The sequence below is a fragment of the Trachypithecus francoisi genome, unplaced genomic scaffold (assembly GCF_009764315.1).
Source record: "Trachypithecus francoisi isolate TF-2019V2 unplaced genomic scaffold, Tfra_2.0 Lachesis_group3, whole genome shotgun sequence".
Lineage (NCBI taxonomy): Eukaryota > Metazoa > Chordata > Mammalia > Primates > Cercopithecidae > Trachypithecus > Trachypithecus francoisi.
This window is the reverse complement of record NW_022681468.1, coordinates 138,532,013-138,549,742: the sequence shown is the minus strand read 5'-3', so window position 1 is coordinate 138,549,742 and position 17,730 is coordinate 138,532,013. Positions and strand designations below refer to the sequence as shown.

At 36.9% G+C, this 17,730-nt stretch overlaps 1 protein-coding gene across 7 annotated transcripts in view; it reads right to left on the bottom strand.

Annotated features, from left to right (window-relative positions):
* Positions 1-17,730, bottom strand: part of DMXL2 (Dmx like 2) — a 187,741-nt gene that overhangs the window by 56,866 nt on the left and 113,145 nt on the right. For all 7 annotated transcript variants that reach the window (XR_004431994.1, XR_004431995.1, XM_033190115.1 and 4 more), the window contains exons 15-18: positions 16,327-16,444; positions 8,728-8,847; positions 4,392-4,619; positions 461-2,140 (exon numbers count right to left, since the gene is read on the bottom strand). Coding sequence is in view for 5 of the 7 variants with exons in the window: in XM_033190115.1 (XP_033046006.1) it covers positions 461-2,140; positions 4,392-4,619; positions 8,728-8,847; positions 16,327-16,444 (2,146 nt within the window). In the remaining 2 variants the exon portion in view is untranslated. The remainder of the gene's footprint in view (positions 1-460; positions 2,141-4,391; positions 4,620-8,727; positions 8,848-16,326; positions 16,445-17,730) is intronic.

The window sequence follows — 17,730 nt, the reverse complement described above, 5'->3', positions numbered from 1 at the left end:
GTGGGCCCCCATGGTGGTGCACACCTGTGGTCCCAGCTATTCAGGAGACTGAGGTGGGAAGATTACTTGAGCCTGAGAGGTTAAGGCTACGGTGACCCGTGAATGCGCCACTCAACTCCAGCCTGGACAACAGAGCAAGACCCTGTCTCAAAAAAACAGAAAAACAAAAAACCCACCCAAACACACACAAAAAATGAGATTATAAATCAAAAATGACACAAAGGTTTCAGTGTAAAAACTCATGAGAGAATGCACATGGATCTCACAAATCTGTGCATTCATATGCCTGCCTCAACTGTCTTTTCTGAGCATATTATATAATAGTAATTGCCTATTAAGGAGGTCTTTTCCCTGCCAAGTTTCAAAGTTGAGACTACAATTCAATAAATGAGTCAGTATATAGATAATATAAACATTTCCATTAGGTCCAACTTTATCCATTTTTAGTGAGAATATTTACCTGAGCAACTCTTATCTCTGCTTTCATCAAGCTCAGTACTGGTAGTAGCCACTGTATCAGCCAAAGCTACAAGGAACATCTGCTCCAAACGGGTAAGGCCTGGTAGACTTGAGTGCATAAGATGACTTGAAAGTACCCTTGCATGTTCTTGGCCAAAGTAAGCTGGTCCATACTGAGAAAGATTTATTACTTTTGATTTGTTTTCTCTCTTTTCGGGCTCTAAATCAATATCATCCGTTGTTATATCCTGGATTTGAAACAGCTCTGAATACTGATCCTCTGGTTGACTTACTGTCTGATCTTCATAGCTCTGTGGTATCTTTGTACTTTCTTCTGAAATTCTGTACGATATATCTTGATCTGCAGCAAGTAATGCATATAGTGGGAGTGGAGGGATAGAATCTATCTCAGTATAATCTCGAGTACCATCTTTTCCTACGGTGACTGTTTCCTTTGCTGTACTGCCGCTTACACTAATAGTTCGAGAAAGATGTCGCTTAGTTCCTTCTCCAGCATCAGCATCTCTAACTATTGCTACTTCACCTGCAATACACTTTACTAAATGAGAGAGAATGGCTTTAGCCCTTCGCACTTTCCCTAAATCCATCAATTCTAACAGCTGAGTTGGATGATACTGTGGAAGAGTAGGGGAAAGTACATGTGCAGCCTCAAATAAGCCACCATCTTGAATTACAGTTGGTGAACAAAAAACATCATCAGAAATAGCTGTTCCTTCAACAATACTTTTTCTTGCCAGCATATTAGATTTAAAGGTCAAATGATCTTGCATTGCTGCCTCTTCTGCATTCGGACTATCAGCTTCAGTGTCTCCAAATTTGACAGCATGCTTCCACTGTGCATATACATGCATTTCACAATCCATTCCTACCACCAATATCCCATCTCTTACCCAAGAGAGAGAAACAGGCAGTGAAGGAGTACCATCAACGGAAGATACCAAGTCTATAGATCTAAGAAGAACCCATCTTGACCTAACCCCTTGCTTGATACTACCACCTAGTGGTAAAGTAATGACAGCTACTCCATCCTTACTGTTGGTTTGCTCAGTCACAATTCCTGAAAGCCTTCCATACATGAAGATATTAGCACCGACCCCCACTGTAAGAATGTGGGAGCCATCTTCTTTTGATACCCAGTCCAAATGTACTAAATGTTTGATATTCGGAATAAGATATCTATCCTTGCTCAAGAGTGCATCTGACTTGCTATATACAAACAGATTACTGTCGACGCTGACCCTTGAATCAAGTACACTCCCAACCTTAACCAAATCATCAAGATGAATTGTTTGTTCTAAAACCCACTCTGATCCTCCTGTAGATTCACATTCAAATATACAAACATGCATGGAAAATTCTTTAGAAATAAAACCATTATGGTGGATAGGTTGCTTATAAGCCACTGCAAGGCGACCTGTGTATGAACAGCTAACAGCAACTGGTCTTCCCACGATGCTCACTGTACTGCTATTATCTTCTCCTTCATCATTCATCAAAGGCCATCTCTTCCAATGATAAATTTCTTTCTCATCACTTTTATTACAGTCTGGGTTGGTTTCCATACAACATTTCCAGAAGCGTACTTTATTGTCAGAACAAGTTGTAACCACTAAATAAGGTGCAAGGCACACTGGATAAATTGAAGAAGAACTCAGATGGCCTTAAAAAAGAAAAAGCAAAGTTAGTTATAATAATAATACTAAAGCCACAAAATAATATGGTTATAATCAAATTCTGGAATGTGATCAATTCAAAGGCACTATGAGCTTCTTCAGAATAACTCAGCAGTCTTCCTCTTAACTAGTATCCCACTAAATGTACAATGGCCAACATATCTATAAAGGTCTTGAAGAGCCCATCAGTGAAATCAAGGTATGCAATAATAATCACTTAATTTGTTTTTAGGTAATTAAGTTTAAATGAGGTAACCATTTAATTAAAATAAAACTCAAAAGCACTGAAATAAGTCAACCCTTAATGTGTTTCTGATATTTAAATTTACCTTCACAACATGCCTCCCTAGACTTTCATACTATATATTTAATCATTTTCATCATGAATACTTAACTGAGCTTTACAATTTGCCTTTCAAATGCCCCTAACCCTCCCTCAAATAATCCAGACCCCAGATGGTACATTAAATTTCGTTTCAGACAGCAAAACAAACCAATAGATCTTACCCATTTTACCAAGTTGAATTCATCCTCTCTTAGCACTGAACCAAAACCCTCTTATCTATTCCTGACTGCCAAAGACTAACAAGGTACATTTGTTGTCCGCTGTAAGACAAGGGGATATAGAGATTAAGATCTGAGGCCAGAAGATCTGAATCTGAGTTTCAATCCATCAATAATTTCATTAACAGTGGGAAAGCTACTTAATCACCTGAGCCTGTTCCATCTAAATAACTGGGATCAGTTACTGTTTCCCCTAGAATATTATTGTCAAATAAGACATTTTATAAGGCCTCTGTAAAATATAATTTATTATCATGAACTCCAATAAACTTGAGTATAAACCCAAACCTTTCAAATATTTTCAAAGATTAACAAACTGGCCTAGATCTACACCCGCCACAAAAGCCCAGAATACACTCTTCTCAACATGATCTTTCCAACTGTAAATGCAAATCTCTTAGGAATGAATGAGAAAACACCCTTACTGAATATCATCCACCAGTAATATTAACAGCCCTGAACCTCCAATTTTGGTTTCCCAAAAACACTATTCTAGAAACTCCCCAATTAAAATTCTACAAGTAGCAGATCACTTTAAATACAGCTGCCAGTCTTGCCCTCCAAATATCTTATCTATCTTGCTAAAGTCGGTATCATTCCAGACCAGCCGAACTATAACCTTTTATCCTACATTTTTCCTCAGAGTATCTGCCAACCCTTGTTTAAACATTCTTAATAAAAGTGAGATATGATTACCACAATGTGAATGAAAAGTCTTAATTTAAAAAAAAAAAAAAGCCTCAGTGGTTTACAAATGAATTTGTTCTTTAAAATTTTTACTATCATGATATTCCAAAGTATTGGCAAGACACCTCACATTAAGATATTTACACTATTTTGGCCGGGCGTAGTGGCTCACACCTGTAATCCCAGCACTTTGGGAGGCCGAGGCGGGTGGTTCACGAGGTCAGGAGATCGAGACCATCCTGGCTAACATGGTGAAACCCCGTCTCTACTAAAAACACAAAAAAATCAGCCGGGCATGGTGGCATGCTCCTGAAGTCCCAGTTATTCGGGAGGCTGAGGCAGGAGAATGGGTGTGAACCCAGAAGGGGAGCTTGCAGTGAGCCAAGATAGCACCACTGCACTCCCAGCCTGGGCGACAGAGCGAGACTCCGTCTCAAAAAAAAAACACACAAAATAGTAAAAATTTACACTATTTTCTGTCAAGCTGATTACATTTATCACAGGAAATTTGTGTGTGTGTGTGTGTGTGTATAGTCTCACTCTGTCGCCCACCCAGGCTGGAGTGCAATAGTGCAATGTCGGCTCACTGCAACCTCCACCTCCCGAGTTCAAGCAATTCTCCTGCCTCAGCTTCCCAAGCAGCTGGGATTACAGGCGCATGCCACCATGCCCAACTAATTTTTGTATTCTTAGTAGAGACAAGGTTTCACCATATTAGCCAGGGTAGTCTCAAACTACTGACCTCAAGTGATCCACCCACCTCAGCCTCCCAAAGTGCTGGGATTACAGAAGTGAGCCACTGCACCCAGTCAGAAATTATTTCTAATAAAGACATGTTTCTAAACATCTAGACATATCATTAAAAGAAAATAAATCTTTATTTTAGTGTCATCATAGCACATATTTCAGAAGAGTTCATCATCTACTAAAGAGTTCATACATTTTATCACTATGAGCTACCACTGTGCAGTCTTAAAATGACCTTACCTGCTGAAGGAGTTGCTCTTATTACTTCAACTGATTCTGGGAGATCGAGGGGTTGGCTATATACCAGTCTAGAACTCAGAATAAGTTTACTGGCAGTTTGAAGATTGGCAATTGATGAAGAATGTGGCATGGGGCTCACACTAGGAGAAGTTTCTGGAGAAGAATCTACATTCTTCTGTCCAGGGACTGAAAGTAGACTCTCAGAGGAAGCACCTTCTGAAGCTTTAGCTTTAAAAATAAATTATAAAATTACAAAATGTATGTATATCATTACTATAAATATGAGCTAGAATATTACTTTGTTATTATTTAAGAAATATAGCTTCTTAAAAGTATTTTGGAGGTGAGGATACAGAGAAAAGAGAATTCTTTTTAAAATAGAAGGACCATGTGACTCAGCAATCTCACTACTAGGTGTTTATCCAAAGGAAAGGAAATCAGTGTATCAAAGGGATAACTGCACCCCTACATTTATTGTAGCACTATTCACAACAGCCAAGACATAAAATCAACCTAAGTATCCATCAGTGAATACACGGATAATGTGGTATATACACAATGGATACTATTCAGCTATAAACAAGAATGAAATCCTGTCACTTGCAGCAACACAGTTGGAAACCAAAGGTCACTATGTTAAGTGAAACAAGCCAGGCACAGAAATACAAATATCACTGTTCTCTTACTCACATGCGAGAGCTAAGAAAGTGGATCTCATGGAGGTAGATAATAGAATAATAGACACCAGAGAATGGGAAGGGTTGTTCATGGATAAAGAGACTGTTTAATAGGTACAAACATAAAGTTAGAAGAAATAAGTTCTATTGTTTGATAGACCAGTAGAATGACTACAGTTAACAACAATATATATTTCAAAAGAGCTAGAAGATCTGAAATGTTCCCAACCCGAAGAAACAATAAACTTCAAGGTAATGAATATCCTAAATACCCTGATATGATCACTACATATTCTATCCATGTATAAAAACATCACATGTACCCCATAAGTATGTATAATTATTATGCATCAATAAAATGTTTTTAAAAAATTACTTTGGAGACAAGGTCAATTTTCAAACTTTTGCTTAGTTTGCTTGAGCTTACTTTTTTTGTTGTTTTTGTTTTTTGTGTTTTTTTTACAGTTCTACTCTTTCTTAGCATCAGTTCCACCATGGGAGACTGACAAGGAAGAATCACAACATGTAAAAGCTAAAAGAAACCCCTTATACAGTCCAGTGCTTACAACCTTTAAAACACATTAAAAGCTTGAGGAATTTGTTAACACGCAAATTCCCAGGCCTAATTACAGAGACACGGATTTAGATGATATGGGGTAGATCCCAGTAAAGCAGCCCAGGTGTTTTTGAAACAGATGGATCATGAACCAAACTTTAAGAAATAGCAATGTACTGCCTCACTTTTAGATTAAGAAATTTAAACTTAGAGAGCTTAGTGATTTTCCTGAGGCCTTATAATTAGCTAGGGGCAAAGAAGACATTAGACTAGCAGCCTCCTATCAAGTACTCAAATCAGAGAATGATTTCAAGAATAAACACAAAAAGTAAAAGTTGTAAGAAGATTTAAGACAATATTAGTTGACTGCCTTTGTAAGCCATATTGACTTGATCTTCCAAAGAACTTCCAATGAGTATAAATCTCTAAGATTCAGTTATCTGTTCTTCCATGACATATAAGAGATACTCTATATTTATTTATTTATTTGTGTATCTGTCTCTCCCCACTGGACCACAAATTCACTACAGGCAGGGATGATATGTTATTGCCTTGTACATCTCAAGGAGCACCAGAATATCTAATAAATAATAATCAATCCTCTTTTGTTTCTGTTAAACATGTCAATCTATCTTATACTGGTAGGCTACTAAGTAAGACATATGAAAACATTTTTTTGTAAAATGAAATAAGACTACAAACTTGAATCCATAGTCAGAATACAGGAGTCCCACTCCTGGCTCTATCACTAATGAGATGTGTTTCCTTAGGCCAGGCACTTCACCATCTCTGGCTACTTTTTCACCAGCAAAGTAAGGTTAAAACTACGTCATTTCTCTTCCTGTGAAGCATGCTATTTTCTAACATATATCTCATGCTAAGAAAGAAAATAAGAGCAGAAAAAAAAAGCAAAGACTTTAGAGTCACCAAGGCCTGATTTTGAAACTTGGTTCTGTGACAAACTATATAATGGGTCTTGGTCAAGTTACTTACCCTTACTCCATTAGTAAACTGGGTGTAATATCTATCTCACATATATAAAGCACCAATCTCAGTACCTGGCACCCAGAAGGCACTCAACATGTTCCCTTCTCTAACAAAATTTAAACCAATTATTTATCCTCTAACAGGATATTTACTACTGTGGTAAATTTAAGCATTAAATGTGAATGGCAGGACACACTGTTAAATCTGCAGCAAAGATTAGAACAAAAAGATGGATGCTATCTATCACAGCTAAGAAGAGTACATTATTTGCCTCTACTGTAATCTCATTGTCTGTGACCTACTGCTGTCACAGTGTAGGCAAGCAACTCAACTCTAACCCTGGCTTTAGTGAGACATACACCTCATAAACAGTGGGGACAAACAAAATTACACAGTTCCTGTCCTCCCACAAGAATCTGTTACTACCTCTGTAAATCTCTTCAGAGTCACTCCTATCTCTGTGCCAAATTCTAGAAATTACTATATTCTCTGCTGGATGAATCTCTTCCTGATGAACTGGTTTTAGATCCCTTCTCTTGCATTTCTATCAAACAACATACAATGCAAAAAATTAACTCCAAAGGGTTTGAAAGAATTTTTAAATACCTGGTGCCTCAAGAAGATTAGGCTCAACTAGGTGAAGGTAAAGGTTCTGAGGTTCTGTCAAATAATTTGGCTTTTCTAATGCCAATTCATGGCCCAGTTAGAACTGCTACCTACAAAGTTATGTGATAATGTATAATACATGTGAACAAAAAAGTACAAATTATTCTTTCACTGTATTAAATGTTGTATAAGAAGTTGTATAAAATCAACTAATATAATTACAAGAAATAATAAAATATTACAACTCAAATATTTTGAGTTAACAGTTTAAAGCAGATTCAATGTGATATGGCTATCCATGCAGTTCTTCATTTTAACAATTATCTCTCAAAAAGTAAAAGTTTGTTTTTAAAAAAAACTATGATCAATTTCTTTGCTTCATACTACAGATTTCCCAATTTGTTTAGAGATTAATCTAAATGTGTACAGCAAAAGAATGGCTGAAATAATTTTTTAATCACAACTGCATTTCTTTTTTTTTTTTGAGACAGGGTCTCACTTTGTCACCTAGGCTGGAGTGCAGTGGTGCAGTCTCAGCTTATTGCAGCCTCTGCCTCAAGGGCTCAAGCAATCCTCCCATCTCAGCCTCCCAAGTATAGGCACACGCCACCACACTTGACTAATTTTTTATTTTTTTGTAGAGATGAAGTCTCATTATATTGCCCAGGCTGATCTTGAATTCCTGGGCTCAAGCGATCATCCTGCCTTAGCCTCCCAAAGTGCTGGGATTATAGGCATAAGCCACCATGCCCAACCTGTATTTCTTAATGTTCTACAAAAACAGTTCTGCTTATAAGCCTCAGGCACTCAATCATATTTTATCAAACAGCAATTCTGCTTTTTTTTTTTTTTGAGACAGAATCTTGCTCTGTCGCTCAGGCTGGAGTGCAGTGGCGCAATCTCAGCTCACTGCAACCTCCACCTTCCAGGTTCATGCCATCCTCCTGCTTCAGCCTCCTGAGTAAGCTGGGACTACAGGTGCCCGCCATCACGCCTGGCTAATTTTTTGTATTTTTAGTAGAGATGGGGTTTCACCATGTTAGCCAGGATGGTCTTGATCTCCTGACCTGATGCCCACCTCAGTCTCCCAAAGTGCTGGGATTACAGGCATGAGCCACCGTGCCTGGCCAATTCTGCTTCTTTTAATGATGATAAAGCTGATGATGTACAGTGTATTGGATGGGAATGTGCATTACCAAAAAAGTACAATACTAGTTCTATGGACATCTAGAACAGTCATAATGTGCACTCAATAAATATTCACTGAAAAAAATAAACCAAGCTTTTCTTTTTTTTCAATATGTCTAATGTGCCCATAGGCTACTTTTTAGGATTAACCAGTTTCATTAATGATTTATGACCTTGTAATTAAAAGTTTAGAAGAGACATAATTCAGCAACTCAATTTACAGTTTACTGGAACTTCATTTTACAGAATTAACCAAAGTAAAGCATATTCTATAAAATGAATTTATTATGTATCATCTCTGTATGAAACTATAATTACTTACCTAAACATGCTTGTACAGATTTAAGATGAAGGTGCCACATATGCAGAATAGAGTTATTATTGCTGTCCTTCTCAATTACTACTAGAAAGAACTTTTCTGAAAATGGTGGTGGGCGGTATCCTATTATTCAAAGGAAAAGGATATTTAAATTAGTATGCTTTTATAGGGTTAAAAAAACACTTTTTAAAAGCTACCACCACCTCTTGATATGCACAGAAGTTGGGAAGAAAAGGCAAGAAAGACCTTTAGGAGGAGTTTTATATAATTTTTGTGCCAAAAGTTAGATAGCTATCAGGGACTAATGAAGTTATGTCAAAAGTACACAAAAGCTAATATGAAAGGATACCTACTGGTCAAAGAGGGGACACTCTGAGCACCAAAGAATAAAACTGAATACAATTTGTTAAAACATATTTATCCTATTACAAACTAGGAGTTCACACAAATACCAAAAGAGGCTACATAAAAAAGAAAGGAAAGGAAAGGAAAGCTGCAGAAGAATGGAAGGAGGAGAGAAGGGAAGTAAGCGGGGTGCTGAGCATACAAAAGCTCAAGCCGGCCTCACAGGATGCTCCTGGAGTAACTGAGGCACTTACTCCTTATTTAGAGAACTGGCAATTAAAAGGAAATAATAAAATATTCAACCTTTCTTGTATGAAAACAGCATTAAAAAAAACTTAAGTTGTGGGAGAAGGAGTAGTGGTAGGGTAAAGAAGAAATTTTGTAGAAATTTCACGCATTTTTTAAAGAAAAGACATTACTTGTATATATAATTTTCCCTGTTGACAATTATAGTCTTCATAACTGAAAATGAGATCTATGCAGGATAATAAAAGCTTTCGTTAATAATGAAAACTCAAAATGACAACTTATTGGCAATGAGCGCTGCTAGAGTTAAAATTCTGGCCTCTAACCATTTCCATTAAAAGAAACAGTTTGGCACTGCATGTTCTCACTCATAAGTGGGAGGTGAACAATGAGAACACACGGACACAGGGAGGGGAACATAACATATCGGGGCCTGTTGAGGAGTAGGGAGCTAGGGAGGGGAGAGCATTCGGAGAAACACCTAATGTAGATGACGGGTTGACGGGTGCAGCAAACCACCACGGCACGTGTATACCTATGTAACAAACCTGCATGTTCTGCACATGTATCCCAGAACTTAAAGTATAATAATAATTTTTTAAAAAGGAACAGTTTGGAAGGATGATTCCATTCTTGCAAAGGACAGCTACAAGATAAACCCAGGAAAATATTGTGCCTGAAAGAAAGTAAACTATTACAATAATGAAGTTATGTCAAAAGGACTCAGGACCTACTTCAAATGGTATTTACTAGCCTAATATAGGACTATGTAGGCATTTAAAAAATGATTGCAACTGACTGAAATATCCTACGTACATAAAAATTCGTTGAGTTATATGAGTACTTCTCGTATGTATATTATTGTTCATTAAAGAGTTTTCTTAAAATGAGTTCATATTGACACTTAAAAGACAAAGAAATCAAAACAACAACAACAACAAATTCAACAGTAGTAGCTGGAGACAACCAGCGCACAGACTCCTCATTTTGAAACTGTCAATTAAATGGAAAGAATTAAGCACTTAAACCCTTTCCAAAAAGAACTGTTTTTCAAAGTAATCCAATAGCCCCAGTAGATAAAGAAATGCTTTTCTTTACAGACCTTTTCTAGCTGATAAATGAGAACTGATAAAATTGGAATATCATAATTTTTCAATCCTTAATGAACTAGTGTAAGATCAATAATATTCAAAGGAAGAAGCCATGAGATAAAGACTGTTGTCAAACTATAATGACACCACCAATTGAATCTTCGGACTCTTAATATGACTAAAAGTGAGATATCTGAATATTATTTTTTTTCTAGTATGATACATATGAAGTACTGCATCACCTAGAATGTTGAACCCAGATCTAATCAAGTCTATAGAGCTAACTTGCACTTTACAGGAAATACAGTAGACAAGAAAAAGTTTAAACAACATCACAAGTAAGTAGTCAGAGAAACTCCTTTAAAAAAAAAAAAAAAACTTGCCCTAAAACTAAAGGAGACAGAGACACAAAAAAACCCTTCGAAAAATCAATGAATCCAGGAGCTGGTTTTTTGAAAAGATTAACAAAATAGATAGACCACTAGCCAAACTAATAAAGAAAAAAAAAAAAGAGAAGAATAAAACAGACACAATAAAAAATGATAAAGGGGATATCACCACTGATCCCACAGAAACACAAACTACCATCAGAGAATACTATAAACAACTCTACGCAAACAAACAAGAAAATCTAGAAGAAATGGGTAAATTCCTAGACATATAAACCCTCCCAAGACTAGACCAGGAAGAAGTGAAATCCCCAAATAGACCAATAACAAGTTCTGAAAGGCAGTAATTAATAGCCTATCAACCAAGAAAAGCCCAGGACCAGACAGATTCACAGCCGAATTCTACCAGATGTACAAAGATGAGCTGGTACCATTCCTTCTGAAACTATTCCAATCAATAGAAAAAGAGGGAATCCTCCCAAACTCATTTTATATGGCCAGTATCATCCTGACAACAAAACCTGGCAGAGACACAACAAAAAAAGAAAATTTCAGGCCAATATCCCTGATGAACATGGATGCAAAAATCCTCAATAAAATACTGGCAAACCAAATCCAGCAGCACATCAAAAAGCTTATCCACCACGATCAAGTTGGTTTCATCCCTGGGATGCAAGGCTGGTTCAACATACACAAATCAATAAATGTACTCCATCATGTAAACAGAACCAATAACAAAAACCACATGATTATCTCAACAGATACACAAATGGCCTTTGATAAAACTCAACAGCCCCTCATGCTGAAACCTCTCAATAAACTAGGTATTAATGAAACTTATCTCAAAATAATAAGAGCTATTTATGATAAACCCACAGCCAATATCATACTGAATAGGCAAAAGCTGGAAGTATTCCCTTTGAAAACCAGCACAAGACCAGGATGCCCTATCTCACCACTCCTATTCAATATGGTATTGAAAGTTCTGGCCAGGGCAATCAGGTAAGAGAAAGCAATAAAGGGTATTCAAATAGGAAGAGAAGAAGTCAAATTGTCTCTGTTTGCAGATGACATGATTGTATATTTAGAAAACCCAAACGTCTCAGCCCAAAATCTCCTTAAGCTGAGAAGCAACTTCAGCAGTCTCAGGATACAAAATCAATGTGCAAAAATCACAAGCATTCCTACACACCAATAACAGATAAACAGCCAAATCATGAGTGAACTCCCATTCACAATTGCTACAATGAGAATAAAATACCTAGGAATCCAACTTACAAGGGATGTGAAGGACCTCTTCAAGGAGAACTACAAACCACTGCTCAAGGAAATGAGAGGACATAAACAAACGGAAAAACATTCTATGCTCATGGATAAGAAAAATCAGTATCGTGAAAATGGCCATACTGCCCAAAGTAATTTATAGATTCAGTGCTATCCCCATCAAGTTACCATTGACTTTCCTCACAGAATTAGAAAAAAAAACACTTTAAATTTCATATGGAACCAACAAAGAGGTCACATAGCCAAGACAATCCTAAGCAAAAAGAACAAAGCTGGAGGCATTATGCTACCTGACTTCAAACTATACTGCAAGGCTACAGTAACCAAAACAGCATGCTACTGGTACCAAAACAGATATATAGACCAATGGAACAGAATAGAGGCCTCAGAAATAACACCACACATCTACCACCATCTGATCTTTGACAAACCTGACAAAAACAAGCAATGGGGAAAGGATTCCCTATTTAATAAATGGTGTTGGGAAAATTGACTTGCCATATGCAGAAAACTGAAACTGGACCCCTTCCTTACACCTTATACAAAAATTAACTCAAGATGGATTGAAGACTTAAACATCAGACCTAAAACCATAGAAACCCTAGAAGAAAACCTAGGCAATATCATTTAGGACATAGGCACGGACAAAGACTTCATGACTACAACACCAAAAGCAATGGCAACAAAAAACTAAAGAGCTTCTGCACAGCAAAAGAAACTATCATCAGAGTGAACAGGCAACCTACAGAATGGGAGAAAATGTTTGCAATCTATCCACCTGACAAAGGGCTAATATCCAGAATCTATAAGGAACTTAAACAAATTTACAAGAAAAAAACTACCCCATCAAAAAGTGGGCAAAGGATATGAACAGACACTTCTCAAAAGAAGACATTTATGCGGCCAACAAACATATGAAAAAATGCTCATCATCACTGGTCATTAAAGAAATGCAAATCAAAACCACAATGAGACACCATCTCACGTCAGTTAGGATGGCAATCACTAAAAAGTCAGGAAACAACAGATGCTGGAGAGGATGTGGAGAAATAGGAACGCTTTTACATTGTTGGCGGGAGTATAAATTCGTTCAACCATTGTGGAAGACAGTGTGGCAATCCCTCAAGGATCTAGAACCAGGAATACCATTTGACCCAGCCATCCCATTAGTGGGTATATACCCAAAGGATTATAAATCATTCTACTATAAAGACACATGCACATGTATGTTTATTGCGGCACTGTTCACAATAGCAAAGACTTAGACCCAACCCAAATGACCATCAATGATAGACTGGATAAAGAAAATGTGGGCTGGGCGCGGTGGCTCAAGCCTGTAATCCCAGCACTTTGGGAGGCCGAGACGGGCGGATCACAAGGTCAGCAGATCAAGACCATCCTGGCTAACACGGTGAAACCCCGTCTCTACTAAAAAATACAAAAAACTAGCTGGGTGAGGTGGCGGGCGCCTATAGTCGGGAGGCTGAGGCAGGAGAATGGCGTGAACCCGGGAGGCGGAGCTTGCAGTGAGCTGAGATCCGGCCACTGCACTCCAGCCTGGGCGACAGAGCGAGACTCCGTCTCAAAAAAAAAAAAAAAAAGAAAATGTGGCACATATACACCATGGAACACTATGCAGCCATAAAAAAGGATGAGTCCATGTCCTTTGAAGGGATATGGATGAAGCTGGAAACCATCATTCTCACCAAAGTAACACAGAAACAGAAAACCAAACACTGCATGTTCTCACTCATAAGTGGGAGTTGAACAATGAGAACATATGGACACAGGGAAGGGAACATCACACACCGGGGCCTGTCGGCGGGGTGGGGGGCCTAGGGAAGGGATAGCATTAGGAGAAATACCTAATGTAGATGATGGGTTGATGGGTGCAGCAAACCACCACAGCACGTGTTTACCTATATAACAAACCTGCACGTTCTGCATATGTATTCCAGAACTTAAAGCATAATAAAAAAATAATTAAAAAAAAAAAATTTGCTCTAAAACAAGTCAGTGGCATAATGCGGGTGTATATAAGGTATCACTTTAGATTAAAATACTCTTCTTAATAGACAGTGAAAACACAATATGTAAACCTCGTTTGGATATAGATTCAAACAAAAACACATAAACAAAAACCTCAACTTTTTGACAATTCAATGAAAAATGGGAGTAGTTATTGCATGATTCTGAGGAATTTTATTATTTTATCAATTTGATAATAGCAAATATGTAAGGGAGTTATTTTTAGAAATGCATATGGAAGTGAAACAACACTGCAGGTGGATTTACTTTAAAATATTTCAGGGGGGCCAGGCACGGTGGCTCACACCTGTAATCCCAGCACTTTGGGAGCCAAGGCGGGCTGATCACTTGAGATCAGGAGTTCAAGACCAACCTGGCCAACAGGGTAAAACTCCGACTCTAGTAATAATACAAAAAAATTAGCCAGGTGTGGTGGCACATGCCTGTAATCCCAGCAACTTGGGAGGCTGAGGCAGGAGAATTGCTTGAACCTGGGAGGTGGAGGTTACAGTAAGCTGAGATGATACCACTGCACTCCAGCCTGGGCAACAGAGCAAGACTCTGTCTCAGGGAAAAAAAAAATTTCAGGAGGGAAAAGGAAAGAAAAATTGTGTAAACAAAACAAGTGTGATAAAATCTTTAACCTACATTATAGAATATGGAGGTTCACTTAATTATGAACTCTAATTTTGTCTATTTTTGGCATTTTTCTTAACTAAGAGAATAATAAACTTTTAATTAAAACTTAGAAAGTACAAAATAAAGCAGAGGCAGAGAAGAAGAGAGACCTATACAAGTCCTTTAAGAACACAGCTATAAAATCAGGAAGAAAGAGAAACTTCACACAAAAACTAAAGGAAAACCAAGAAAGCACTGAGGAAATCTTTTGGCCTGACTTAGCAGTGGCACAACAAACATCAAAAGCGAGAAATAAAGAAAATTTTTAATGTAAGTCAATTAAAATATTATAAAGAAAAGTACCAACTTTATATAAGCATTGAATTCTGGTAAGTTGGCATATCTTTCCTGTTAGAAATAACGTGATAAATGGCAGCTACATTTGTTGGAAACCATATTAAAAAGATTAACCCAGGCAAAGGTAAGATACTACAGAAAAGTAAATTTTAAATCTGTAAAGAAGTACTGCTGTTATAATGATAGTGAAATAAAAGTGAACATAATTGAATAACATAAATAAGAAAAGTTTTGTGTATGAAGAAAGATATATGAAAGAAAAACAAGTTACTAGCCTGGCGAGTGAAAACATGTTTGAGCTAAGCTTCTTAGAATACAAGACCTCAATCTGATTTTCCACTAAAGCAAAGGAAATTATCTGCACAAATTACATAGAAACAGTTTCCTTAGATGCTATACATAATTTTGTGATGAAAACTACACTAAGAAAATTAAATATGTCCATCTGGATAGTCACAATTTGTAACCAAATGAAATTAATTATCTGAAAACCCTTTGTAAACTAAATATTCACCACAGACACTTAATTCTTAAAGACATGGCTTTTCAAATAGAACATGTTGGTTTTATAATTATGAAGTTATATATATATATATATATATATATATATACACACACAATTTTATTTGCCAATTAAAAAAACTTAAATACAGTTTAACGTCTGAAGGTAACATTTTAAGCTAAGTTATAAAGCTTAAACTAAACATCATATTGTTTGTTTTTGAAAGGGTTAAACTACTTACTTTCACAAAAAGGAAAAAATACCACACTTCAAAGGGGAAAACTGTGAGATGGTACCTTGCATTCACTATTTCCATGAGGTTTCTACAGTCCCGCACAACATGATACCTTATATCTTATATTCATCATTGGTCTGAAGCAATTTACTGATAATTTTTTAAAACCTATAATAAAATTAACTGTTTTCCTTGAGATACCAAATGGAACTACCAATCAAAATAATTTATTTATAGAGTTGAATAAACTTACTCTTTAAAACAAATTAAGGTTCATAGACACCATTTCTTGGCAAAAGTCTGTATCACCGATGAACTGTCTTGCAAAATGTAATGTTCACCCACATGCCCTCTTCATCTACAAGCAAGCAATTTTGACAGAACTAACTGGTGTATCTGTCAAAAATTATGAGAGTGGTAACTTTTGAAGATCCATACTCAATGAAAGCTTAGAGATCTTCTTGTTAACATGAAGGTAAACAAATGCAGACTATTTTTTTAAAGTACCTTGTGATGGCTGAAAAAATATTTCTGTTTCCTTTTTCTCCATATCTTCTTTATGTGGTTTATATCCTATAATGAAGTCTTCTTGAAACACATGAAGCAACTGTGTATTTGAGCCACACTACAAATATGAAAAAAAATGAAGAGGTTTTATCTTTGAAATTCCCTGTCTCCCATCTCCCATCCATCACTTCCCCAATGCTAATGCAGAAGAAATATATCTAACAATTTCTATTCTTTACCTACTACTAATTAGAAAGAAAAAAAGCAACAGAAAAAAATCATTAAAATGATCCTGGTCAGAGAAAAACTACTTTCAAAGATGTCACAGCCAACAGCAGAATAGAAGAACTCTAGCAGAAACAAATCAACAGGTTTGCTTCTCAAAAAAACAAAAACAAAAAAGAAGCTACAAAAACCCAAATTTAAAGAGCAGTTAAGCAACCTTCACCACTTTGAGCCTGAAAGCATCAGATTCACAACTGACGGGGGAGGGCTGCACTAACTGTGTAAGACACACTAGACTACTACACAACTTCTAGTTTCTTCAATTCCACCGGAGAACCAAAAAACAAAACAAAACCCAGAGAGCTCCTCAAAGTACCCTAATAGCTCTGTCTAGTGGGAATTACCAGGGATCCTGTAACAGCCAGCAGGATGATACATCTCTAGAGAACTAAACTCACACATAACTAACTAGAACCCCTCAAAGGATGGATGAAACATCACTGTCAACTGCTATGCTCCATACCATGTTTTAAGACTGTCACGAATGGCTACTTAGAACCTTAACGTGAACCGAAGTTCAAGGAAAGGCTACATCCAAACGAAAGCTTATTTTGGAAGTGTATTAAGACAATCAGATGGCTCCCCCAGAGATTTCAAGAGAGGGAAGTAGCTATGATTATCTTGGCATTTGATGAGGAGTCAATAATCTTATAAAGGAAAGCCTGCCTCTTTACATAATAGAAAGAAATAAAAGGATTATAATATTTGGTTGGGTCACACAATTTTATGAAAGTTATAGGGTATTTTGTGTTTCTATAGGTAGAAACATTAAAAATCTCTTCATATTCATTGTCTAGGAGGTCACCTCCCCAAGGGACAAAGACTAAATGAAAGTAAAGAGAAGGGTGATACCTTTATGGATATAGAAATCATACAACACACTGGGAACAAAGCTAGAAAGAATTTTAAACTTTGTCATTCATTATTGCTCCTTCTGTTAAAAATAGCCACAAGGAGCAGGGGAGAAAATGTTGAGCAAATATGAAGTAAAAAGACTGCTTTGTGAGAGTCTTTGCAAAGGTAATCAGTGCAAAGGAGGCTAAAGCAGGGGATGAATTTAACATCCAATCCATTAAAAATTAACTTATCTATAGGAAGGAAGCCAACCCACGTTTCTAC